Source organism: Arabidopsis thaliana, chromosome 3 (assembly GCF_000001735.4).
Source record: "Arabidopsis thaliana chromosome 3, partial sequence".
NCBI lineage: Eukaryota > Viridiplantae > Streptophyta > Magnoliopsida > Brassicales > Brassicaceae > Arabidopsis > Arabidopsis thaliana.
The window spans coordinates 20546722-20571323 of record NC_003074.8 but is presented as its reverse complement, the minus strand read 5'-3'; the positions used below and the strand labels follow the sequence as shown (position 1 = coordinate 20571323).

The 24602-nt window shown below is 36.7% G+C and overlaps 7 protein-coding genes across 10 annotated transcripts; 2 read left to right on the top strand and 5 right to left on the bottom strand.

The window, feature by feature from the left end:
- Positions 1-75: 75 nt before the first annotated feature.
- On the top strand, positions 76-5076 carry PAT2 (protein affected trafficking 2). 2 transcript variants are annotated; one of them, NM_202714.4, is made up of 11 exons: positions 76-368; positions 455-531; positions 604-853; positions 937-1566; positions 1673-1846; positions 2048-2174; positions 2256-2365; positions 2523-2723; positions 3057-4000; positions 4191-4454; positions 4598-5076. In NM_202714.4, exons 1-11 carry the CDS (start codon positions 153-155, stop codon positions 4950-4952), a joined length of 3348 nt encoding a protein of 1115 aa, NP_974443.4. In that variant the 5' UTR covers positions 76-152; the 3' UTR covers positions 4953-5076. The 2 variants fall into 2 exon arrangements, with proteins under 2 accessions (NP_974443.4, NP_567022.1); NM_115406.5 differs by having other exon boundaries at positions 455-853.
- AT3G55470 (Calcium-dependent lipid-binding (CaLB domain) family protein) lies at positions 4995-7243 on the bottom strand. Of its 2 annotated transcripts, none has more exons than NM_001084827.2 (5): positions 6902-7243; positions 6738-6803; positions 5628-5766; positions 5389-5524; positions 4995-5291 (listed from the first exon to the last, which is right to left on the bottom strand). In NM_001084827.2, exons 1-5 carry the CDS (start codon positions 6966-6968, stop codon positions 5232-5234), a joined length of 468 nt encoding a protein of 155 aa, NP_001078296.1. In that variant the 5' UTR covers positions 6969-7243; the 3' UTR covers positions 4995-5231. The 2 variants fall into 2 exon arrangements, with proteins under 2 accessions (NP_001078296.1, NP_191107.1); NM_115405.4 differs by having other exon boundaries at positions 5628-5769; positions 6902-7088.
- Positions 7244-7438: 195 nt separating this feature from the next.
- On the bottom strand, positions 7439-10522 carry SCL30 (SC35-like splicing factor 30). The gene is made up of 8 exons (NM_115404.6): positions 10422-10522; positions 10125-10303; positions 9947-10024; positions 8676-8846; positions 8503-8534; positions 8242-8320; positions 8010-8159; positions 7439-7924 (listed from the first exon to the last, which is right to left on the bottom strand). Exons 2-8 carry the CDS (start codon positions 10298-10300, stop codon positions 7822-7824), a joined length of 789 nt encoding a protein of 262 aa, NP_567021.1. The 5' UTR covers positions 10301-10303; positions 10422-10522; the 3' UTR covers positions 7439-7821.
- Positions 10523-11088: 566 nt separating this feature from the next.
- On the bottom strand, positions 11089-13680 carry PBL1 (PBS1-like 1). Of its 2 annotated transcripts, none has more exons than NM_115403.4 (6): positions 13165-13680; positions 12628-12935; positions 12400-12535; positions 12176-12321; positions 11973-12096; positions 11089-11785 (listed from the first exon to the last, which is right to left on the bottom strand). In NM_115403.4, exons 1-6 carry the CDS (start codon positions 13193-13195, stop codon positions 11361-11363), a joined length of 1170 nt encoding a protein of 389 aa, NP_191105.2. In that variant the 5' UTR covers positions 13196-13680; the 3' UTR covers positions 11089-11360. The 2 variants fall into 2 exon arrangements, with proteins under 2 accessions (NP_191105.2, NP_001190097.1); NM_001203168.1 differs by having other exon boundaries at positions 11228-11785; positions 12628-12998; positions 13117-13222.
- Positions 13681-14763: 1083 nt separating this feature from the next.
- TPI (triosephosphate isomerase) lies at positions 14764-17921 on the bottom strand. Its single transcript, NM_115402.4, has 9 exons — positions 17492-17921; positions 17089-17164; positions 16675-16798; positions 16246-16330; positions 16019-16151; positions 15746-15840; positions 15557-15635; positions 15388-15470; positions 14764-15296 (listed from the first exon to the last, which is right to left on the bottom strand). The coding sequence occupies exons 1-9, from the start codon at positions 17528-17530 to the stop codon at positions 15246-15248; spliced, it is 765 nt and encodes a 254-aa protein (NP_191104.1). The 5' UTR covers positions 17531-17921; the 3' UTR covers positions 14764-15245.
- A 1187-nt stretch (positions 17922-19108) lies between these two features.
- AT3G55430 (O-Glycosyl hydrolases family 17 protein) lies at positions 19109-21901 on the top strand. The gene is made up of 2 exons (NM_115401.3): positions 19109-19781; positions 20631-21901. Exons 1-2 carry the CDS (start codon positions 19320-19322, stop codon positions 21516-21518), a joined length of 1350 nt encoding a protein of 449 aa, NP_191103.1. The 5' UTR covers positions 19109-19319; the 3' UTR covers positions 21519-21901.
- A 543-nt stretch (positions 21902-22444) lies between these two features.
- On the bottom strand, positions 22445-23663 carry AT3G55420 (uncharacterized protein). Its single transcript, NM_115400.4, has one exon. It carries the CDS (start codon positions 23402-23404, stop codon positions 22754-22756), a length of 651 nt encoding a protein of 216 aa, NP_191102.1. The 5' UTR covers positions 23405-23663; the 3' UTR covers positions 22445-22753.
- Between the last annotated feature and the right edge of the window lie 939 nt (positions 23664-24602).

Genomic DNA, 24602 nt, shown 5'->3' with positions numbered 1-24602 from the left:
TTAGTAAGATCCGGTTTATCCAATCCAGATTCTGGATAAGGCTATTCCATCATCCTAACACAGGCTTCTCTTCTGAAAAGTTCGTCTCATCGTCTCTGTCTCTCTTACACAGCTCTCTGAATTTCGGAATCGGATTTGATCGGAAAGTTGGAATGTTCAATAAGTTTGGTTCGACGTCGGAGACTCTTAGCAAAGCTTCAGCTGGGTTGCTTCGGATCGGCACTGACGCTCATCTTTATGATGATCCGGAAGACGTCAACATTGCTCCACTTCTCGATAGCAAGTTCGAATCTGAGAAATGTGAAGCTCTTAAGCGTCTCCTTGCTCTTATCGCTCAAGGCTTTGATGTCTCCAATTTCTTTCCTCAGGTGTTTGCCTTATTTTGTTTGATCCCTTTGATCCTAGAATTGTTGCTCCGATTTTGAAACAATTTTTGGACGAATTTTAATGGCAGGTGGTGAAGAATGTGGCGTCACAGTCATCGGAAGTGAAGAAGCTTGTTTACTTGTATTTGCTACAATATGCAGAAAAGTATGTGAATTCAATTCAGCAAATGTCTTTTTGTTTGGGCATCTACATGATTAGCTTCTATTGATTGTGTAGGCGTCCAAATGAAGCATTGCTATCGATCAACTATTTTCAAAAGGACTTGGGGGATCCAAATCCATTGGTTAGGGCTTGGGCTCTTCGTACAATGGCTGGGATTCGCTTACATGTTATTGCACCTCTTGCACTTGCAGCTGTGAGTAAATGTGCTAGAGATCCAGCTGTTTATGTTCGGAGATGTGCTGCAAACGCTCTTCCGAAGTTGCATGATTTGCGGCTGGAAGAACATGCTTCTGCGATTGAAGAGGTTTGTCCTGTCAATATCCTTAGGTTGAGGAGTTTTGGTTGCGAATGGAGATATTCAATGAAACGATTATAACCTTGTTGCAGCTAGTTGGGATACTGTTGAATGACCATTCTCCAGGAGTAGTTGGAGCTGCGGCAGCGGCATTCACCTCTATCTGTCCAAATAACTTCAAACTGATTGGGAAGAACTATAAGAAGTTGTGCCAGATTCTCCCTGACGTTGAAGAGTGGGGTCAGATATTACTCATAGGAACTCTTTTGCGCTATGTGGTTGCTAGGCATGGACTTGTACGGGAATCTTTGATGTTGTCCATACATGGTACGAATAGTAATGGCTTCTGTGAGAAGGATGGCCTAGGCAGAGATCTTACATTGGATAAAGAAGATGGTGGTAAAAGTGATTCATTTGATGTTAATCTGGTCAGTCTTGTATCTAAATGTTACATTCAAGGTCCAGATGAGTATCTATCAAGATCCAGTTGCACCGATACAGTGTCATCTGCTTTCGATACCAAAGAGACCACATCTATTGCACATAATGAAGATGTTAAGATCCTGCTTCAGTGTACATCTCCATTGTTATGGAGTAATAACAGTGCGGTTGTACTAGCAGCAGCTGGCGTTCAATGGATAATGGCGCCTCTGGAAGATGTTAAGAAAATTGTTAAACCGCTCTTGTTTTTGCTTAGGTCATCTAGCGCCTCCAAATATGTGGTAACATTCTATTATTCCCCCACCAATGTTTAGTCCAATCCACACATGCTGTGTAGTCTTGACGAAATGTGCTCTCTGAACATCGCTTTATTCATATTTGTGGCAGGTCCTCTGCAATATCCTAGTTTTTGCCAAAGCAGTCCCTTCTCTCTTTGCTCCACACTTCGAAAATTTCTTTATTTGTTCCTCAGATGCATATCAAGTGAAAGCATACAAGCTGGAAATGCTTTCTCTCATTGCTACCACTTCATCTATCGCTTCAATTTTGAGAGAGTTTGAGGTACTCTACTTTATCTGTCAAATCGATTATAGAAGTTTTTTGGTTCATTCTGGAAAGTTTGTATGATCATTTGACTTTCCAGTATGATATAAATAAGCACTTCTTAAAGTGTTGTTACATAAGGATCGTCATCTTTGTCCCTGTACTGTAGTTTCTGGCCAAAATGATGTGTGCATGACTGATTCTTTAAGTTTTTTCCAGGATTATATTAAAGATCCAGACAGGAGATTTGCGGCTGATACAGTTGCAGCAATTGGTTTGTGCGCAAAAAGACTGATGACAATTCCAACTACATGTCTTGATGGATTGTTAGCACTAGTTCGACAGGGTCAGTTATGCTTTATTTTAATTGCATTCATTAGTTAACCTATTTGGCAGTTCAGTTTAAGTAGCTCTCACAATGTTGCAGAATCTTTTGCTGGCGATTTTGAGTCCGCGGATGGAGAAGCTGGAGTATTGGTGCAAGCCGTGATGTCAATTCAGACTATGATAGAGCGAGACCCCCTTCGTCATGAGAAAGTACACACATATCATCCACTGACTGCACATCTAATTCGTACCATTTCTTAAAAACATGCTTGGAACCTGCTGCAATGATCTCAAATAACTCCTTTTGTACATCTATTTTCAATAATGTATTGATTTTTTTTTTCTTGTTCATTTTGGTTGCTTGAAGGTGTTAATTCAGCTGTTTCGTAGTCTGGATTCAATCAAGGTAGCTGCTGCTCGTGCAACTATTATTTGGATGGTGGGGGTCTACTGCTCTTTGGGTCATATCATTCCTAGGATGCTGACCACAATAACCAAGTACCTTGCATGGAGCTTTAAATCAGAGGCATCAGAGACAAAACTACAGATTCTTAATACTATTGCTAAGGTATATAGCTTGGGGCGTTGCCTCAATACTTCTTATTCTGAGTTCAATAATATAATATTTCTTCATCAACCCCTTTGAAAGAAAGGCTATATGGTTAAATGAGAAAGGACATTTCCATTTCTGTTACTTGAACAAATTTATCATTTCTTCTCTCTGAAATAGTCAGTTCCATTTCTTCACTAATGATAACATTTCATCCTATGATTTGTCTGTCCTTTGAAATCTCTTAGGCATGCTATGAAAATCTTTACTTTTCATGCTAGTGAGTACGTTTACTGTGGCACGTCTCACTACAGTCAGAAGATATTGATCAAATTATCACTGTAATTGTAGGTTCTAATAAGTGCAGAGGCTGGTGACTTTCATATGTTGAAAAGGATTGTGGTCTATGTGTTTGAATTGGGCGAATATGACTTAAGCTATGATATTCGTGATCGAACTCGTTTCCTGAAGAAACTGCTGTCATGCAAATTAGCTAGTCATGAGCCGGCAGAAGACAGTGTTGCATCACAAGAAAATATTGCTGCGCATGTTGTGGAACATGTCTTTGGAAGAAAACTGAAATCTGTTTCACCTATAACCCTGCACAATCGTTTTTATCTTCCTGGATCTCTGTCACAGATAGTTCTTCATGCAGCCCCTGGATATGAACCTCTTCCAAAGCCCTGCAGTTTTGTGTATGAAGAACAGGACCAGCTGTCAGATTTAGATAAACAAAGAGAGGCCGCAGCTGATTTAGATGGTTCTGAGGAATCCTCTGAAACAGGGGATGAGAATGGCTCCTCTGATTATGACTCTGAATCTTCTAATGGTTCGGATTTTAGCAGTGAAGGTGATGAAAGAACAGTGTCTAATGACGCCAATGACCCAGCTGCTCCTTTAATTCAAATTTCAGAGACTTCTGTTTCCGCTGACCAGGAAGAACTAAGGTCCAGAAGGGCCCTGGATTTGTGGTTAGATGATCAGCCTAGTACATCAAACCAAACTCCATCTGCATTAAATAGTAATCAGAGCTCTTATGCGAAGATATCCATTGGTGATGTAGGAAGCCGAGTTAAGCCTAAAAGCTATAGTCTCGTAGACCCTGGAAATGGCAGTGGCTTGAAGGTAGACTATGCCTTTTTATCTGAAGTCTCTAATGTATCTCCATTACATGTTTGCGTAGAAGTTCTGTTTGAGAACAGTTCTGCTGAACCTATCCTGGAGGTGAATTTGGAAGATGAAGAATCAATGAAGGTAGCAGACTCTTCTGAACAGACATTGGTTGGTAAAGCAAAGTGAGTTTGATTCCTTTATACGTATTTGATTTAGAAAACCCTCTTTTTGCCTAATCCATCTATCACTTACCCAATATGATAGTGCCTAACTACATCCTTAATCCTCCAAGCAATTAGTTTTGGTAGAAAACCATTATCTTCAATTTTCTCGGATTATTCTCAATTTTTTTTTTTTTTGAAAACCCTGCAGTGCATCTTACAACAATATACCAACCCTAATTCCAATGGAGGAAATTAGCTGCCTTGAACCACATCAGAGCACAAAGAGGCTTATCCAGGTTCGGTTTCATCACCACCTGCTTCCCATGAGGTTAACCTTACATTACAATGAAAAGAAAGTTCCTGTCAAGTTACGACCTGATCTTGGATACCTTGTGAAACCATTTTCAATGAGCATCGAGGAATTCTTAGCTACAGAATCTCGATTACCTGGAATGTTTGAGTATAGTCGAAGGTTAGCTGCTTTCTCTACTTAAACTTGAGGTTGATGCATAAGAAACTTTGACTTTTACTTTCTGCACAAAAGGTTTTCAGAAAGATCATGTTCACTTCACTTACTGATTTCCTAACCTGGGTGGTTCTCTTCACTTTTGGTAGGTGTACTTTTGACGATCATGTTAAAGATTCAAGAACGGAGAATGGGAAAGACAAATTTCTTAGCATCTGCGAGAGTATAACACTAAAGGTGCTTAGCAACTCAAATCTACACCTTGTATCTGTGGATTTACCAGTTGCAAACTCACTCGAAGATGCAACTGGTCTGCGATTAAGATTCAGCAGCAAAATCTTGAGCAGTGAGATCCCTCTTTTGATTACCATCACAGTCGAAGGCAAATGCACCGAAGTTCTGAATTTAACAGTCAAGATCAATTGCGAAGAAACGGTTTTTGGTTTAAACCTGTTGAACAGGATAGCTAATTTCATGGTTGAGCCGTCTTCTTCAGCCACTTGATCATCAAAACTGAGGATCTTTTTTTTGTCACCTTGTGAAAATGTTACCAATCCTTTTTTTTATAACATTATTTTGATACATTTATGTAAAATATAAATTATAAATACAATGAGATTTCAATTTCATACACATGCTCTTACTAAATCAAGAAGATTCCCCACAACCAACAAATCATGATACATTTTAATTTAAATAATTTTTTGTACTTATGAATATCTTAATGATGTTGACACTAAAGATAGAAGAAGAAGATAAAATCAGCAGTTTTAAGAAACCAAACTAATCAACTTGGCTATGCTTCCATCCTCCAAACTGTTCTCCATCCATTCCCCTGTCTTGCTGAAAATTCCCAACAAAAAGTAAAGAGTTTACTTCAATCAGAGAGTAAATAAATTTTAGTTAAAAAAAAAGAAAGTAAAAGTAAAAAGAAACTAACCAAAAGAGAGTAAGAAACTCCAATGAGAAGCTCGCCGACAAAGGAGAGATCGGAGTCAACAATGTTGTACTTGGTTGGCCTTAGCTCCGCCGTTCCCTTCTCCACTCCCATTTCCAATAGCTCTTTCACATGTACCCTATTTATTCATTTCCATTAATCAAGATTAGTCCATATTCTTTTTTTCTTTTCGATTTCAGTTATGTATAGTTTAGGGCTATCATGTTATGTGATATACGTACGTGGCTTCGCCAATGAAATCGTCAGAGGAGAAAGTATCATGATCCATGACTTTGACGATGAGTTTGTAGTCGGCGCCGGAGCCAGGAAACTCTGCTCTCCATTTCAATTTATCATTCCATGTCGGATTTCTACCTCCATCTTCTTCATTTAAGTAAACAAAAAAGATGAAAATTTGATAAACGATGTTTGTACATGAAATATGATAATGAGAAAAGAACATTGTCCAGTTTGATCCGTTATTGGTAAAGTAGACAAAAGCCGTTTGATTAAAGCCGTGCAATCAATATCTCACTAAAACACCATTTTCTTCAGTAAAACATTAACCAAGTCTAGCGAGGATTGTTTACATCACAGTAGTTTTCACATTTCACTACCCATTTTTGTAGGAAATGAAAATATTATTTCTTATAGCTAGTAGTTTGGTGTATTAGTTGGTGATTAGTTAAAAATAAGGTTGGCCAGACAATATCACACTAAATGAGATGACTACTTTCAGAAGAAAGCTCTATCCATACACAACATTTTTCAAGATTTAAACCATATACATGAAAACAAACTTGCAAGCTACCACAAAATGTCTCAAAATATAAAATAGTGTAATGACAAATAGTGAAATGATAAAAGTAGCGGAAAGCATTTGAGAGTTGGGATGAACAAATTTTGCCGAATAATCACGAACAATAGTTAGCTAGTTTTTGGAAAATTGATTGTTTTATTTTCAAGTTACACTTTTAAAACATGCATTTATATAACTTATGCATCATCAGAACGTAAAAACCTGATGAATGTTATAACTGATAAAAGATAATGAATGTTATCAAAACGCGAATAAATAGTATAGCCTAAGCTACCATGTAATGGCTATGAGGATAGTTGAAATACCAATGGATGCAAGTTGCAACTATTATTTACTTTATGTACAACCATCAACTAACACCAGCATGTGGGCTTTTTATTCCTAAAGTCCAAGTATATAGAAAAGAAAATGATGAAATTGGAGAAATAGTCTCTCTCGCATAAAACGAAAAAAAAAGTCAAACGAAATAACCCGAATTAAGCTGATAGAGATTTGGAAATATGGAAAGAAGGAAACTAGCAAGTTAAATTACCTTTAGCAACGCTGCTTTTGCGGGTTTGCCCTTTGTATTGGATCTCAACATATGGATCTATCTTACCTACAATCATACAAAACCAAGAAAAATATAAATTGTTGTAAAAGGGTTTTTTAAATGATCAAAGGATACGAAATCTGAGAGAATAGAGAGATCATTACCAAGAAAATCAGAGCGCTTGAGACCTTTGCCACTGATCAGACTAACCTCAAGGATTCCAACAGCCATCTCTGTAGAGTTATTTTTTAAGTTTTTGGGGTTTGTGTTGTTTCTAAAGAAAAAGAAGAAGAAGAAGAAGAAGAAGAAGAAGAAGAAGAAGAAGAAGAAGGAGAAAGAGAAACGATTGATGAAGTGGATGTGTCAGACAAAGTCTTTAAATACAGAAGCAAGAACACGCAGACTTTCTCGTTCACATAATGATTTTTTACTATTCTTATTTACTCTTTTTCAATTTTCAAACATAACCTGCGTCGTGGTTCCAAGACTTGATCAAACCAAACCAAACCATTATTACGTAACAGGAGGCAAAACCTAAAGTTTATAAGTCTGGTCAACTAAGCTAAAATGACCATCTTACCCTTACTTAGTTTAAGGAAAGACTCTTGGCTGCTTGAAAAATGTATACGAACCCAATTAAAAGTAGAAGTCTTTGGACTTTTGATCAAAACAGACCCAATAAAACATCATTATGGCTTCTTCTAGATGAATGAGTCTTTTTATTCTCTTCTTCTCAGAAATTCTTAGACCTGACTTTCCTAATTAAATATCTGCAAAGGCTGCTCGAGAACAAAAAAAGGTCGCAATTCTCGACCTCGACCATACGAGAGAAGACTTGGTTTACTCGCTCATTGTGGGTTTTAAACCTGTCTCACATCAAAAGCATAACCAATCTTCTTCATACAATTTTATAATAAGACCCATAAACCGAAACCGATTTCAAGTAACATCACATCACAAGACAAAATATCTTTGACAAGCCAGAGTAAGGAGTTTTTAAAGACACAGAGACGCACTACTAGAGAAATGCAAAACCCATAAAGCGTTGCACAAAGTTTTGGTCGGCCACTTCTTCACATAAGTTTCATCTTGGAGATACCTCCACAGACCTGGACCTGGATCCTGATGGCGACCTTGAAACTGCTCTTCCACCACGACGTCTATCCTCTGCTTCATAGCCCGGTTTTCTATTAAGACCAATCAATGTCCAGATACGAAAAATCAGACACAATCTTCAGGGGCAAAACAAATCAGACACCATGTTTCACTTACTCTCTAATCTCATTGTCTCCATTTCTGTCCCGATCTGGAGCAGCAGCAGCAGCACCTTCATAGCCAGGGGAGTAGGACCTACGACTGTAATTTTCATCTTCTTCCCCACGAGGAGGACCTCCTCTTCGTCTTGGTGCAGGAGAGTAAGACCTGTAACACCATTATCTAAAACCATATATACTTCTTGTTGACTTGATGATGATGGAAATGTATGTGTGATGAAGCATGTTACCTTGATCGGTATCTGCTTCTAGAATCTGACGGACGACGTGGAGAACGTGATCGAGAGATTGAACGTGAACGAGACCGTCCTGAGAACAAAAAATCATAAACATACTCAAGCTGTGTATACAAACCATGAGAACATGTATAAACAAGTGCTTTCTCAAGCTGTGTATAAACAAGTGCGTCCCAATCTAGCTGTGCTAATATTTGTGTAAACTTTGCTGGTATAGAACATAACATGTGCATAACCAGAGAGAAAATTACTAACCATGAGAACGATCCCTGGAGCCTGAAGGTTCCCTGAAAAATTGAGACAACGCAACGATTATTTCCTTCTCAACTTCTTTTCATAAATGATGGATAACTTGCAGAGCATTAATCACGAAGAGCGATTTGATTGATAACTCTTTTGCTTAAGCAATCAGAAATATGGAAACTTACCTACTACGAGTCCTAGTCTTCACACGCATCTCTTCAGGCCTTTTCCTAGACTCTGAAGCAACAACCACCGTTATCTCTCTTCCAGCAAAGCTTCTCCTGTTCATGCTTCTTTGAGCCTCCCCAGCATCATATGCATCAACAAACTCCACAAACGCAAACCCCCGCGGTTGCCTGCATCATTTATCAGAAGCTTATCATTCCAAGTGGTTGATGGTTGAAAGCAAATGCACAAAACACCAGATAAATCTAGAATTACCAGCAAAATCAGCCTACATTCTACAGCTTCTGAGAACTTCTAAGTAAACGTCATCGTGTGAGAACTTCTAAGAAAAGCAGAGTTCTACTTACGCTAATATGATTAGTAGCTGACCCTTTCATAACAGTTCAAGCATATCAACTCGAAAAGAGGCAAGCATCTTGTAAAAATAAGATGCACTTGATCCCAAACTTAAGTTCTCTTCAGGTCGTCTTCCCCAAAAAACTTCTAAGGTTTTGAGTAATTTACTGTATAGCTTCATAAAGAACATGCTTCACTTATTACTGCTTCCATTCAGAACATTCTTCACTTACTACTTGCTTCCAAACAAAACATTCTTCACTTATTACTTGCTTCCAAACAAAATATTCTTCACTTAATACTTCCTTCCAAATAAAACATGCTTCACATATAACTTGCTTCCAAACAAAACATTCTTGATTTGAAATGACCCTTAATATCCTTAAGTTAAGATTTTTTTCATGAGGCCTTCATCAAATGTGGGGCTTGGTCTTGTTTTAACTTCAAGCCAACATACCCCCTGGGAAATCAGTGGAATGTTTAATTTACTATGAAAAAAAGAACTCCAAAACAAAAAGCTCTGAAAAAATCGAGAACTCAACCAAAAGGACCTCTTCTCACCTCGAGAACTTAGCTCGATCAAAAAGTGGAGTGTATAAAAAAAGTAACATGCACAGGTTGCGCCAAAATCAAAATTCAAAACTCATATGTCACTTGCAATTTTCCTCACTTTGTGCACAAGTTGAAGACTTATGAACATCCTTTTTAATCAAAACAAATGGTTCAGCATTGAATGTGAAGCAGCAAAGTGTTTAGACAGCATTTTTCAATCGTAAAGAAAGCAAATTCTACAGGAAAACAAGAATCATATGCTAAGCCATTACCTAACTAGTCCATCTATAAAAGATTCACACCTCAAAAGACATAATTCGCAGCACAAATTTCAGGTACAGTGAAAAAGATCAAGATATCGAGAAGGAAAGAGGAGGCTTACCCTGAGTAATAGTCTCTGGGGATATAGACATCTCTCACAGGTCCAAACCTCTCAAAGGGCTCACGAAGCTCTTCTGGTCTACAAAATCAAAAACAACAAAATCAACAACAACCCAACGAAATCTTCAAAGATAAACTAAAACAAAATCAAAACTTTAAACCAAAGGAAGAGAATTTACCTGCAATCAAGAGGAATGTTACGAACCAAGAGACTTCCATGGCTAGATCCTCTACGTCCACCACCACCACCACCACCACCATATCCACGTCGAGGAGGAGGAGGAGGAGGACTTCTACCTCGACCACCGTATCCTCTCCTCGGAGGACTGTAATAAGGCGGACTGTATCTCCTCATCACCTACCATAGAAACAAAACGATTTCAACGCAAGATCCTCAATTTCATCAAAACAAAAACTTGTTTCTTGGAAGAACAGTGATAAATTAGGGTTTACGGTCGGAGGATTGTGGAATTTACCTGCGACGGAGTTAATTTGATCACTTGAGAGTAGCAATGTTCAAAGACAGATCTGAAGTGAACCCTAAGCCCTTCTTATGAGAGATCAGAGAATAGAGAAGAAGAAGACAGATCTTTTTCTATTGATCGGAGAGCTTGGCCCATTTATTAAATGGGCTTTTGGCCTTATCGCGTTTTTTCCTTTTTCGCGTATGTTTTTTTAAATGGAAAAAGGGAAAGATTGTTGATTGTTGACAATTAGAGAAACAGTAAAAAAAATTGGGGAAAAAACAGTTTTAGTAACTTTTAACATTTATGACAAAAACAAAGTAACCCTTAAATATATAAGTTTACTGAGGTGACTTGTGTTTTGGAGATTCTCGTTCTAAATTGATATAGGAATTTTGAAAACCTCAAATTGAGTTAGTTCTTGTTCTAAAATAGTGACTTATTTGGCTATGTTGAATAGTTATTGATATTGATTTAACTCGAGATCCATTTTGGCTTAATTAACGTAAAATTTATTTATTTCTGGTTGATGACAATGTTCATGGAATTTGATATTTATGGTATTTTGTGAACTTCGGAATTGATATTAATGTTACATTATGAGTTTGTTGTACTATTCTGTCTGTTTTTGGCTACAAGTTATTTATGATTCAATCATCAACTATACTAATTAAAGTCATTTTCATAAAAACAAATCAACTTGACAGAAATTAGTTACATATATAGTAAACTAAAATGTTAGAAGAGAGTGGAATTGATCACTACCACATTTTGGCATATATCACCAAACTATAGATAGAGAGAAAACAAGTATCTCCAAATCGAATATTTCAGGAGCAAAACTATAAGCAGTGTTACAAAATGTCAAAATCACTTCGCACAATATTACAATACACAAGAAGAAGACATGAAGAGTACCTAACCAAGTAACCTTATATTTCCCTCTACCTACTACAATCCAACGGTTTTTTTGTTTAAACCGTTTCTCTGGTACTTGTCTTCTGTTTTCAATCCCACAAGTTTCTTGGTATCCTTAACCTTAAGCGGGTCAACATTGGCCGGTTTAACCACGCTGTCTTGCAGCTGTACCAAGGCTCGAACCACTTGGTCCATGGTCGGACGTGATTTGGGTTCGAATGATAGGCATTGCACAGCAATGCTTGCCAGTCTCACTGCTCCTTCGGGTTTGTACTGTGAGTTAAGCCGAGTGTCCACAATTAGTAGAACCTTTCGCCTGCTTGTGAGGTATGGTCGAGCCCAATCCACAAGGTTTTGCTCCTTGGCCGGGCGGTTATGGTCTAGTGCTTGCCTTCCACATAGTAGTTCTAGCAGAACAACCCCGAAACTGTATACGTCGCTTCTAGCATTTAAGTGGCCTGAAAAAAGATAGAAAGATGAGAGAACGAAACTAGCTATCAACCCATATGCTCCTTTAACCACATAAATTTTATAGTTGCTATCTTCAAATTTACATTAAAAACCAGTGTTAGGCACCATGCAACAGTCTTACATTTTCTTATCCAACCATTATTACTTGCATCATATCTTAGTGACAGAATGTACCTGTTGAGACATACTCAGGAGCTGCGTACCCAAAAGTACCCATGACCCTTGTACTAACATAACTTTGTTCTCCCATTGGACCGTCTCTCGCTAAACCAAAGTCTGAAAGCTTTGCGTTGAAGTCCTGTTGTTTGAAAGACAAAACTCAGTATCTTTTAAGTCGTTGATAAAGACAACAAGTAGACATCGAAAGAGAAGAATACCGAGTCCAGTAAGATGTTTGACGCCTTGATGTCTCTGTAAATGACTTTGACGGGATCACTATGAAGAAATGCAAGACCTTTAGCTGCATCAAGTGCAACCTTAATCCGTAGAATCCAAGATAGCGGCTTAAAATCCTTATTTCCATCTTCAAAAAAATCATTCAAACATAAGAACAAACAACCTCTCAAAGTTTCACAAAACATGGACGAGATCAAAGACTCACTTGCAAACAGATGATTCTCAAGACTACCCTTGTGCATAAACTCATACACAAGAAGCCGTTGTTCATCTTCCAAGCAATAACCAATCAATTTAACCAAATTCGGGTGACTTAACTGCCCCAAATAGTTAATCTCTGTCTGAAACCACAAAAAAAAAGATCAATATCAGAACCTACACACACAAAAACAAAAGAGTGTTATAAATCAAAGATAAGAAACAAGTGTTGTACCAGCCATTCTCGGTGACCTTGAAAACCATCAGGGTTAAGTCGTTTAACAGCAATAACAAGACCAGAGCTAGATTTGGTAGGAGTAAGAGTAGTCTCATCAAGCCAACCTCTAAAGACACAACCAAAGCCACCTTCTCCAACAACAGAGTCCGATCTGAAGTTTCTAGTAGCGAGTTTAAGTTCATTAAAGCTAAAGCTTTTGACGGTCGTTGAGCTAAGGATTTCTCCTTCTGTCTTATGAGCTGTAGCTGATGATGAAGATTTACAGCTCGAGAGATGAAGATCATCGAGACCACTACTGCTCTTATCTGCACAACACACAAAAGCGTTGACCACAGTCAAAATTGAGAGAACGCCAAAAAAGGGGAAAACTTTATTCAGTTAGATCACAGGAAGAAGATTCTTGCAAATTTCATTCCTTTTCTTAAAAGCCATTATCGATTAACCAAAAAGATCACGGATTTGAAGAGATACACATGTGTGAATCACAAAAAAAAAAAAAAAAAAATGGGAGATGGAGAATTGTAGAGAACGTACTAAGGACACGAGAACTGAGACAAGAACCCATTTAGTAGAATGATGAAGAAGATCGTTTTTTTTTTTTGCACTTTTCTCTGACAATGAATTTCTTCTTATGCTGTTTTTGGGTGGAGCAGATTCTATCAGATAAAACTCATTAAAGCGAAATAATAAAGAGAAAAAAAAAAGAGAAAGAGAAAAAGTAAACACTGAAGAAGAGAGAGGATGAGAGAAGAGAAAGAGAAGATGTGTGTTGATGAGATGGTAGAGGCAACCGAAGGAAGAAGAAAGGTCTTTTTCTTGTCCAAACAAAAAAAAAACGAATTCAGACAAAAGTTATATTTTTGACCAAAAGATAATAAACGAGTTCTAAATAAAATTAGTAATAACAATTTAATGATCAGTGGGACTTTTCTATTGTATGATTTTTAAAACTTTTGAAATTCATAGATTGATTTTGATGATCTTAAGCATCTGAGTAAACGTGCAAAAAGATCACTAATGATATATGTTTAAGATTCAAAATAACGTTTTTAATAGATATGACATCTGAGTCAGATGGTCATGAGATTTTGGAATCTTTAATAGGCCTGAAATAAATTCGCCGTGGTGGGGTTGGATACAAAAAGAAAGAAAAAAAAGGACAAATTTTGTCGAAAATGATAGATATTCATGTGATCATAGATATTTTCGATTTATATGCTTTGGGTGTGGAATGATGAAACAGATTCGGGTTTAGTAATAGTGGTCTCAAAAATGTTTATAAAAGTAGGTAAGAAAATATAAGATTTGTAAGAACTAAGAAAAATATCTACTTAACCAGGAATTAAATTAAAGTTTACAAGTAGGTAAGAAAAATAAGATTTTTCAGGAAAAAATTATGCTTGACTACATACGTATAATGTAATTAAATTTAGTATCATGGGATGGGACATAAGTTTTATAAATACAAGTTTTTAAAACAGAGAAATTTTTTACCAAAACTTGTTTTGAGTCATACGGACCCAAAATTACTCTATTGCTGAAATGATCGATGACTTAGTCAAACCTCCATTTCTAAGGTCACAATTGTTTGCTCGTTACGCAAATAAGTCCAAGGTCAACTATATAATATAATACTCATAAAAATTCAATCCCTACTTTCTTAAATATTACTCAGAAATAAATAAAATATAAGTCACCAGAAATGTGGGTTGACTTGGGAGATAATACGTTATCACATTTGTAGCTGAGTCACATATTGTGGAGTTTTTATTGGCACTAGTTGGATTTTCGTGGTCGGATCAAAATCCATACACATTTTCATCATACTGAGTCCAATTTTTTAATAAATGGTTTGAACAATTCTGACATACGGGAGCTCTTATTTTGGACTTAACCGTCTCTTTTACATTATCACTTTAGTTCCACTGAGCCGTTTTACTCAAATTACATAAGCATTTTGTTTTCTACAAACATTGACATTCCTAATACAATGAGTTTCTCCATGAAATTTCTTTTCCTTTTTTACTCTCTACATAATAATTTCGTAATGTTGGACATTTTTCAAGATGATGACAATAAAGTTGAAAATAATAATGTTCTAAAAGCTAAAATGTCAAAAATGACAGACCAATAGGCAAAAAGCGATAAAAGGGAAAAAATAAAGTCATTTCCCACTTCTCCTGTATTCTCTCGTCATTTATTTAACAAGTAAAGCCATTTTCAAAGTGGTTGACAGCATGATTCAGAGATCAAGCATGACAAAATACCAAAGTCTAAAATGGAACAAACAACATATTATATAACACACAGGTTTATGATCGGACGACATTAGAAATAGGGGTTTGATCAAAAGGCCCGAGGGGTTATGAACTCCAAACACAGATTCTCTGAAGAGTTGAGAAGACTGTAAAAGGAAGGGATTTGCAAATTGCAAGTCCACAGCTAAATAAATGGCGAAGAAAATGATTGTTGCGTTCTCAAAACAATATAGTAAGAGAGAAACTTTTGCCAAATACAACTGAAGCAAAATGTATCATATCATAATACCAACTTATTCATTTTTTCAGAGTTGCGACTGGAAAAGCAAAGGACTTTTAAATTGCTTAATGAGCTCATTAGGCACTTTTCTTCACCTCTGCGGCCTTAATGATGTCGATAAACTCAGGCTGCAAAAAGACCAAGAATGAAAACATTAGTCATGGTTTTGAAAGAGACAAACGAAAGATATCATTACAAGAGAAACCATATTATATGTACCTTTAGAGAAGCACCACCGACCAAGAAACCATCAACATCGGCCTGTCCACCTAGCTCCTTGCAGTTACCACCATTGACGGATCCTGATAATAATTTGCATAATCAAGCTAAGTAACATAGAAAACTATATAGGGGTGTTTAATTAAAGATCGTGTTATCATCTATCTACCTCCATAAATGATGCGGGTTGTAGCAGCGACATCAGCACTCACGTTCTTGGCCAGCCATTTCCTCAGCTCATCGTGTACCTGTTCATAAACGAAACAAGCTCTCGTAAGGAAAACAGCATTGGTTTTCCTATTAAATCATGACCATATGCAACACGTTACAGTGCAACTGCGCATCGAGAACCACTTACTTCTTGAGCTTGGGCTGGGCTAGCGACCTTTCCGGTTCCAATGGCCCACACTGGTTCATAGGCTATGACAACATTTGACCAGTTTGTCACCCGATCTGCCATTACCAACAAAAAGAGTTTTTTAGCCAACAAATATTTCTGTGGGGTTTGAATCACACACTAAGGGAGTATAGTGCGTAGAAACGGGCATCACTATCATCAAAACAGGTCTCACTGTAAACGAGAACGAACTGAGATAGCAAAAAGAGATTAAATGTTTGACAATATACATACCGGCAATAGCCTTGGTCTGGGCAGCCACAACATCCATGGTCGATCCAGCTTCCCGCTCCTCAAGAGTCTCACCAACACAAGCAATCACTTTCAAACCTTGAGCAAGTGCATAGGCAACCTTGTCTCCGACGAACTACAAATGTAGGATAGAGGTCAAAAACCAAAATCATGAATTTAAAAGCTATTTGAGTCTCCAGAAAATTATTTTATCATGTAAAGTCACCAACCTCGCTTGATTCATTAAGGATTGCCCTCCTTTCAGAGTGACCAAGGATAACCCATGGAATATCCAAGTTCACAAGCATCTCCGCACTAAAACACACAAATTACACAATGCATAAGAGCAGGAAATACAGGCACCACAGAATATATCTTTTCTTCCTATGAAAGCATTCCATAGACAGGTAAATCATATTACACCTACTTGTCTAACCAGGCACGAATCCAATCATGGTCTTACTACCAACTACTAGTTGTTTTCTTAATCACTTAGGTTACACAATTCTTATAGGAAAGAAGATAAAGAAGAAGAACAGATGGAAAAATCGATTCGTTTATAAACACAATCATATTCATTTTCAAAACCATAAATATTTACTGCATGAAGCAATAATGGTAAAACAGCTTAAAGTATACACCAATGGTTAGAATCTCACCTCACTTCACCAGTGAAAGCACCTCCTTTCTTAACCCAACAGTTTTGTGCCGCAACAAAAAAGTCAGACCTCAATGTGCTCTTAACCAGGGGAAGAAAAACATATGGAGGGCTAACCACAACCTCTGCATTTAGTAAAATTTCATCAAATTATTAATACAAGAACAAACATACTTATAACTATCAACAAAGATAGAACCATAACAAGTATATGATAAAGAACATTTTAACTAACAACAAACACTAGATCTATCCATGGTTCCTAAGAAGCATAAACACTATAGAACATCGATGTACATTGAAACAGGTTTGTAATTGTATGCCCAAAATATTTGTCACTACTTAAGATTTCATAGACATGGAAATTAAAAAAAAAGCCATAATGTCGTCAAAGCAATTGAGATGCTACACATACCTACAACATCCTGTGAAGGAACCTGAGCTTCATTAAGAGTGTTCACAATCTTCTTCACCTCCTCAGCAGTTCCGTTCTATATAAGATTACAAATTCAAATATTAACATGTTAAAATAGTTTAACCAACAAAATTAACACACGGATCCACCAAAGCTAGAACACGAGATATCAATTGAAGAAAAATTCCTACTCAAAATTTTGACAAAAAAAAACAACTAAGATCCGGCATAGAATCGACAAATCTGAACCATATGCATTACAATTCAAATTCCACCGCTACAAATAATGAAAAAAACCTTAGATCTTAAGATCGGGATTTTCCGATCTCTTTGACTTGATCGGGGAAGGATCAAGTGACAAGACTAATAATAAGGTGCGCAATAGAAGGTAAAGATCACTTACACATTTCCAGTTGCCTCCGACGAAGAACTTTCTGGCCATTATCTCAAATTTTTTTCAGGCGATGATCACGAGAGTCACAGATACGACGACGATGGAGAGAGCTGAAAAGATTAGATCGATAGTGTTCAGTGGCCGTTGTCTCTCGCAGGGGTCACTCATATATATATAAATAAAAATATACTCTCAACATTTTAGATTGGAAAAGACGCATATGTCTAGGGTATATGAGAATATTCCCTGAACGATTAGGAAAGTTGAGGATATTAAAGTAAATTAGGAGGGAGGATGAAATATTATGGACGTGTTGGCCAAGGTTTGGTCGGTGTACCGGGTGGGGTGAATAATAAGAATAGACAACGGCGTGGATAGTGATGCTGTTGTATGGGCTTTAGGCCCATTAAAGCAAGCACATCAATAAAACCCAAGTTTGGTTAAAGGAAAGCCTATTGAGATGATTCTGAAACCAAATTATATTTGTATTCCCTTAAAGATAAATTCTGTATTACGCAATTCTTTCTTTTTTTTTCTTTTTTTTTTTTGGTAAAAGTTTAAATCGTATTATGCAATTCTATATTGTAATGCCCCTTCTTGGATACAAATAGTGTGGAGAAGGAGAAAACTGTTGTAAGTTCTCAAGTTAAACTACTAAACCACCATGAGAGCATTGAGCCGGCTCACTTCAAACATTGTGGCATACTTCAACAAACATATTGTTAGTCTAAAGGGCTATCGAGTGGCATCGATTATTTTATGTGATATCATTAAAAAGTAACAATGGTAATTTGTTATTGCAAAAAATAAGGATGGGATTTAATTAAAAAAATACAAAATTACGTGGTTTGTGTGTGTGTGCAATGAGTGTAACCATGTCATTGAAAATGACAATAAACTGTTAACAATGAGACATGGACGCGGATCTTCTTTTCCCAAAGAAAGCATAACAAATGGCTAAAGCGTGTCGGTAAAAGTTACTTCGAATCAGCTTCCTCAACAACATCTTCATACTTCGAATCTCTTTGACTTTGGTCCGTAGTGTTCAAACTCCAAACTATTCCTCCTACAAACACGTGTCCAATGGGCCAATGGCATTATCCCAAACCGCGTCGATCTCTCTTCTTTTTCTTTTCACTTAATATTTAACCATATACATTTCGTTGATACATCAATATTACTAATCGATTTTTTTTTTAGTTTTAAGTTTAGCAGTAAAAACTCAGATAGTCTCCTTTGACCTCATTAAGAACATCTTTTAATAAACGTATCCAAGAAAAAACAACACTCGATCTCTCTTTTGTTTTCTTAACTTCACTTTAGTTCCTTTTTTTCAAATATAGTTCATCCGTATCTGGATAAAATTAGGATTGTAAAATTACGATTAACAAGAAAGAGGTATATTTTTAGATTAAACTTGGATAGTATGAGTATTTACCAGCCAAAAACCATTAAAGAAAAAGATGACAAATTGATTATCCAAACAAAAGCAGACTCTATAATTAGCCAAATTAATTAACTAAAGTTTCCACGGTCACAACAAAATCCACTTTTTCAATAATTTACAACGGCCTAAATTTAAGCCGACGCACATGAAAAACAAAGACAACACAAACTTCTTCTTTTATTTTGCTTTCCACAAAATCCAGCTGTTCCTCACTAAAAATATACACACGTATACGCTATACAAAACGGTCATATCTATTAATTTTTATTATAAATACTTTCTCGATAAGAATAAAAAAATCTATTCGTCGTAATAATAAAAACACAACTCAAACGATTCACGGGTTTCACTTGGAATCGTTTGGTTTTCTCATTTCCGAAATATAAAAAGATGGCCAAAGCGCCACCGTCAATCTCTCTTCTCCTCCTCCTCTGCGCCGCCGTATTCCTCACCATCCCCGCCGTGATCTCCGCCATCGGTGTTAACTACGGAACTCTCGGAAACCTCCCACCACCGACTCAGGTGGCTAACTTTATCAAGACACAAACTTCGATTGATAGCGTCAAGATCTTCGATGTGAATCCCGATATCCTACGTGCCTTCGCTGGAACTGGTATCTCCGTCGTTGTCACCGTTCCTAACGGTGATATTCCGGCGTTGGCTAACGGAAGACAAGCTCGTCGGTGGGTTTCGGTTAACATTTTGCCGTTTCATCCTCAGACGAAGATTAAGTATATCTCAGTCGGAAATGAGATTCTGCTCACCGGAGATAATAACATGATCAATAATCTCTTACCGGCGATGAGGAATCTTAACAACGCTTTGGTTCGTGCTGGTGTCAGAGATGTTAAGGTCAGCTTTCTCTCTATTTTTCAGATTTTTCTATTTTAAGGAATAAGTAGAATATTTGTTTGGTTTTGGTAAATAAAATTAAAGTTAAGTTTGATGTTCATTATTGTATAAATTTCAGATAAAAAATTTTGAAATCTCAACTTTGAATTTGATATTTGCTAGTGGGAAAGTTTTTTTTTTTTTTGTTTACTTAACTTTTTTACCTAGTTTTAATTTTCTTTAACTAAAAGAAATTGTAATTATTAATAGTGAATTGATGATTGGCGTGAAAAATGCACTGTTTTTTTTTCTTTCCCTTTTTTATATCAGAGATAATGCATTGATTGCGCATATGTATAAAGTTGAAAAACAACGTTGAAAAAAATATGCAAAACAAAAATTGATTATTTTGAAAAATTAGATTCAATCTCTATTTTTTCGTCTGTTATCTAACTTGAAATCCAAAATTTCACGCAAACGTAGAATGTTGCGTTTGCTTCTTTCTTTTTTTCATCCAACTTGTATATTGTTAGTTTCTTAAAAAGAGGAAAAAAATAAATTCCCAAAGCAAAATTCAAAGATTTGAAACTTGAAAATGTTAGCGATTGGATTAAGATCTGACCATTTAGACTATCCCACGTGCTTATCTCATCACCGTCCAAGGTTATCCTATTGTCCTTAGATTCGTTCATCTGTCTGCCATGCCTTATGTTTCCTTTATTACATCATGATATATGTGATCCTAGGTAAATGAGATAATGTACCAATTTCATAGGAAATTTAGACCAACATGATTATCATATGAAAATTGTTGGAGATTGGTAGGTAACAATTGATTCTAATACTACTATTTGTTGCAATTGATCTCAGGTTACAACCGCACACTCACTTAACATCATAGCCTATGACCTGACCGGTGCACCAAGCAGCGGTAGATTCAGGCCGGGTTGGGACAAAGGCATATTGGCTCCAATCCTAGCTTACCATCGCCGAACCAAGTCACCTTTCATGGTTAACCCGTACCCTTACTTTGGTTTTGACCCCAAAAACGTCAACTTCGCAATTTTCCGAACACCGTACAAGGCAGTCCGTGACCCGTTCACCCGCCACGTCTACACCAACATGTTTGATGCACTCATGGACTCGACATACTCAGCCATGAAAGCTCTTGGATACGGTGATGTTAACATTGTCGTTGGCGAGACTGGCTGGCCATCTGCTTGTGACGCACCTTGGTGCTCGCCTGCGAATGCTGCTTGGTTCAACCTCAACATTATCAAACGTGCACAAGGCCAAGGGACACCTCTCATGCCTAACAGACGGTTCGAGACATACATTTTCGGTCTCTTCAACGAAGAAGGCAAACCCGGTCCGACCGCAGAGCGTAACTGGGGACTTTTCCGAGCAGATTTCTCCCCGGTTTACGATGTTGGTCTTCTCCGAAACGGACAAGGCGGTGGAGGCCGCCCAGCATTGCCCGCACCTAGTACTGCCGGCGGTAAATGGTGTGTAGCGAGGTCCGGGGCGACGAATACTCAGCTGCAAGACAGTATTAATTGGGTGTGTGGTCAGGGTGTTGACTGTAAACCGATCCAAGCTGGTGGTTCGTGCTTTAACCCGAGCAGTTTGAGGACGCACGCATCTTTTGTTATGAATGCTTATTTCCAGAGCCACGGCCGCACTGATGGTGCTTGTAACTTCAGTGGAACTGGTATGATCGTAGGGAACAACCCAAGCAATGGTGCATGTAAGTACTAAGGAGATTGTCTATGTAGTAGTATTTGTCTGGAAAATCCTAACATAATGGTTCTGAGGAACTTTGGATTTGAGAGATCATCAGCTTTGTGTTTAATTTCGGATTATCCTAATTTTAAGATTTTTTTGTTAATTATTTTTTCGCTGATTCCTTTTATTTAAATAAAGTGGAACTTCCATAAAATTTGCTTCAGCGTTACGCTTAAAAACATTGATTTGTGTGACTTGTGATCTTTATGTTGGATATAGATGGTCCATCAACCTATAAAGCAATATAAGCGTTTAGAAACATAACCTTATCTACAAGATAATTATGTCTTTCTAGGCCATGAGATTAGCATCAGTTGAAGATTTCTAAATGCCGATTCCTCGACCAATCATACTTTGACCCGACAAAGGTTTAAAAGACTAAGAAATATGACAATGTGTAGTAGTAGTATCATTGGACAACTATGACATGTTGTAAAACTATGACTTTACATTGTTAACATATCTTGACATGACAATGTTACAGAATTGTTAATATATGAAATACTGTAGTAAATTCTAGTCTCATTCAAATCATATTTGGGTGAGACCATGTAGAAGTAGACATGTAATGTAAGTGTGCGGTTGTGACCTGAGATCAATACACCAATACTAGATTGTAATGTGCAGAGACATCACAACTACATAGAAAATATAGGATAACATACTACCCTTAACACTCGCTTCTTCTAACTTTATTCGGTTGATGCGTCATATATGTATAATGACACTTAAAACTAAGCTCTGAAAATCATAACATATACTAAAATGATGATTTATAGGATCTGAAGAAAAATCTTATTGATAAAAAAAACATGTGAAATTAGAAAAAACAAGAAATTTAATTTATATGAAAAAATTGACTAACTAATGAAATGTAAATATTTTTCATACATATATTTCTCCAATCTTCCAATTCTTCCACATTTTTTAAGATTTACCTAAGAATTCTAAGTGAGATTCAGCTTCTGATCACTATGGATGAAATGCACGAACAAAACCAACCCAACTCAACAGTTTTAATCTTATTCATACCAACAATCTTCCACCCAAATCAAAGAAAAAAATACAGGAAATTAATAACAAACAACCCCATTATGGAACCAAAAATAAATAATAATCCGAACTTTTTTTTCTATATCAACAAAAAAAAGGAGTAAAAAGAAAAGAAAAAAGAGAAGAGGGCCCACTTGTATAATATTGTTCAAAGTTCAGTGAGCCATGGCAAAAGGAGGACAAGAGCTGTAATTAATACTTTTCTGGTGGGGCATTACAAGCATTGCGGTGTGATCCATGAAATCTTTCAATGCCACCACCGCTTGTAATATTACCTTTAAGTCCTCCGCCGCCGCAAACCCTTCATTTCCGGCGTTTCTCACGGCGTAAACGTAAAACGTGATACAACCTTTTCTGAACTTAAACCTTGCCATCTCCCAGTTCTTTAACTTTCTGATCATCTTCTTGTTCACATCTCCCAATGGAATCTCCGATGGCCAGATTCCTCCTTCCGCCGCCACAACGGATGATTTCATCGCCTCTGTTTCGAACACGAAGACCACAACTTTGGACTTTCTTGTTCCGAGACCTAGTGTTAGTGTGTGCCATGCGTGGTGTGCAAGGATTGTGAAGTTTGTCGGAAGGTAAGCCGCCGTGGAAAGAAGCGGCGGTGATGATGAAGAAGGGAGAGAGAGGAGTTTAAGAAGCTCGAATGTTCTTGCTCGTCGGATTGTGAATGATTTGACGATTATTTGGCCGCCGAATTTGAGTCCTTTTACGTCTGAAGAAGGCTTGAAAGAGATGTCGGAAGATTGATGCTTCTCTTTCTTCTTCTTCTTTTTTGTTTTCTTCTCTTTCTCTGCCATGGCGATTCTCTGTTTCTTTCTTCTTCTTCTCTCTTTTGGTGATGAGAAGTTTGGTAACTTTGGTTTGGTGCTTTTGATTGAGTTTGAGACTTGAGCCACTATCTCTTTCTTTCTTTCTTTTACTTACTTTATTTTTAGTGAATTATGTTGTTTCTTGATTTTGCTATATTATTATTATTACAACGTCATGAGACAGGTTTCTGAAGTATGTTTGATTGGAAAGTTTGTTTAGACATCAACTGCAATAAATGCCATTATAAACTGCAAAATTATATAAAATAACAGTATAGTTTTATCTTAAAAAAATTCAAAGTTAAAACAGTTTTGCTACAACCATTCTCAATTCCAAATTTTTAACTATGATGGTATTGTTGATGATATAAACTTGGTCTGAAGTTTTTGTTTCAATGGTTATAACTTATATATGATTTTCCATATTGAAATTTAAAGGTAGTGTCAAAATGCTCTATAAAATTTATAAATTTGAAAGATAAAATGTTGGGTGAACTATAAATTCACCAAAACATATAAATATAGTGTCGGCAATAGTAGGGGAAGAAACTTTAATCTTATATAATTAATTGATGCTACTATATGGAGAATGTTATCAAACTGTTTCCTACTTTCTTCTATTGTTAGTTCAGTTGGAAAGGTTTGATCTTATTTCACTGTGTTTGGTAGAACTATTTTGATAATTTCAAAAGGCTATGATTTTTTTTATCACTAGTATTTCGTATTTGTAGGAATTATATAATTTCTTAACTTTGTCATAATAAAGGTCTTAAAAATTAAATCACACAAGTAGCATAATAGTTGTTACCTAGTACAAAACAACAAAGTAGTGGTCGAAATGGGCAAATCAAAGAAGGTTTTGTTTGGTAGATTTCATAAATACTTAAATGCATTTAGGTGAAGTCTTGATCCCATCCAAGAATGATGTGAAAAAATCATTAATTACATGCAAGACTGACTAGTCAAGCCCCTTTTTATGTTTTTATCAAATTATTGTCTTCCACCGTCAAGGAAAACTTAATTATAACGTTGCTTAAAACATGGTTTACTCGCTAATCAATCCTGGTAAATGATTTGGAACAGCATAGCGACAAGTTTGCAACAATTTTCAGTCTTATTCTATGATCATCTCTTAACATGAATAACTTGTTATTAGTAAAAACTAATAATGAAAAAGAAAGAGGGA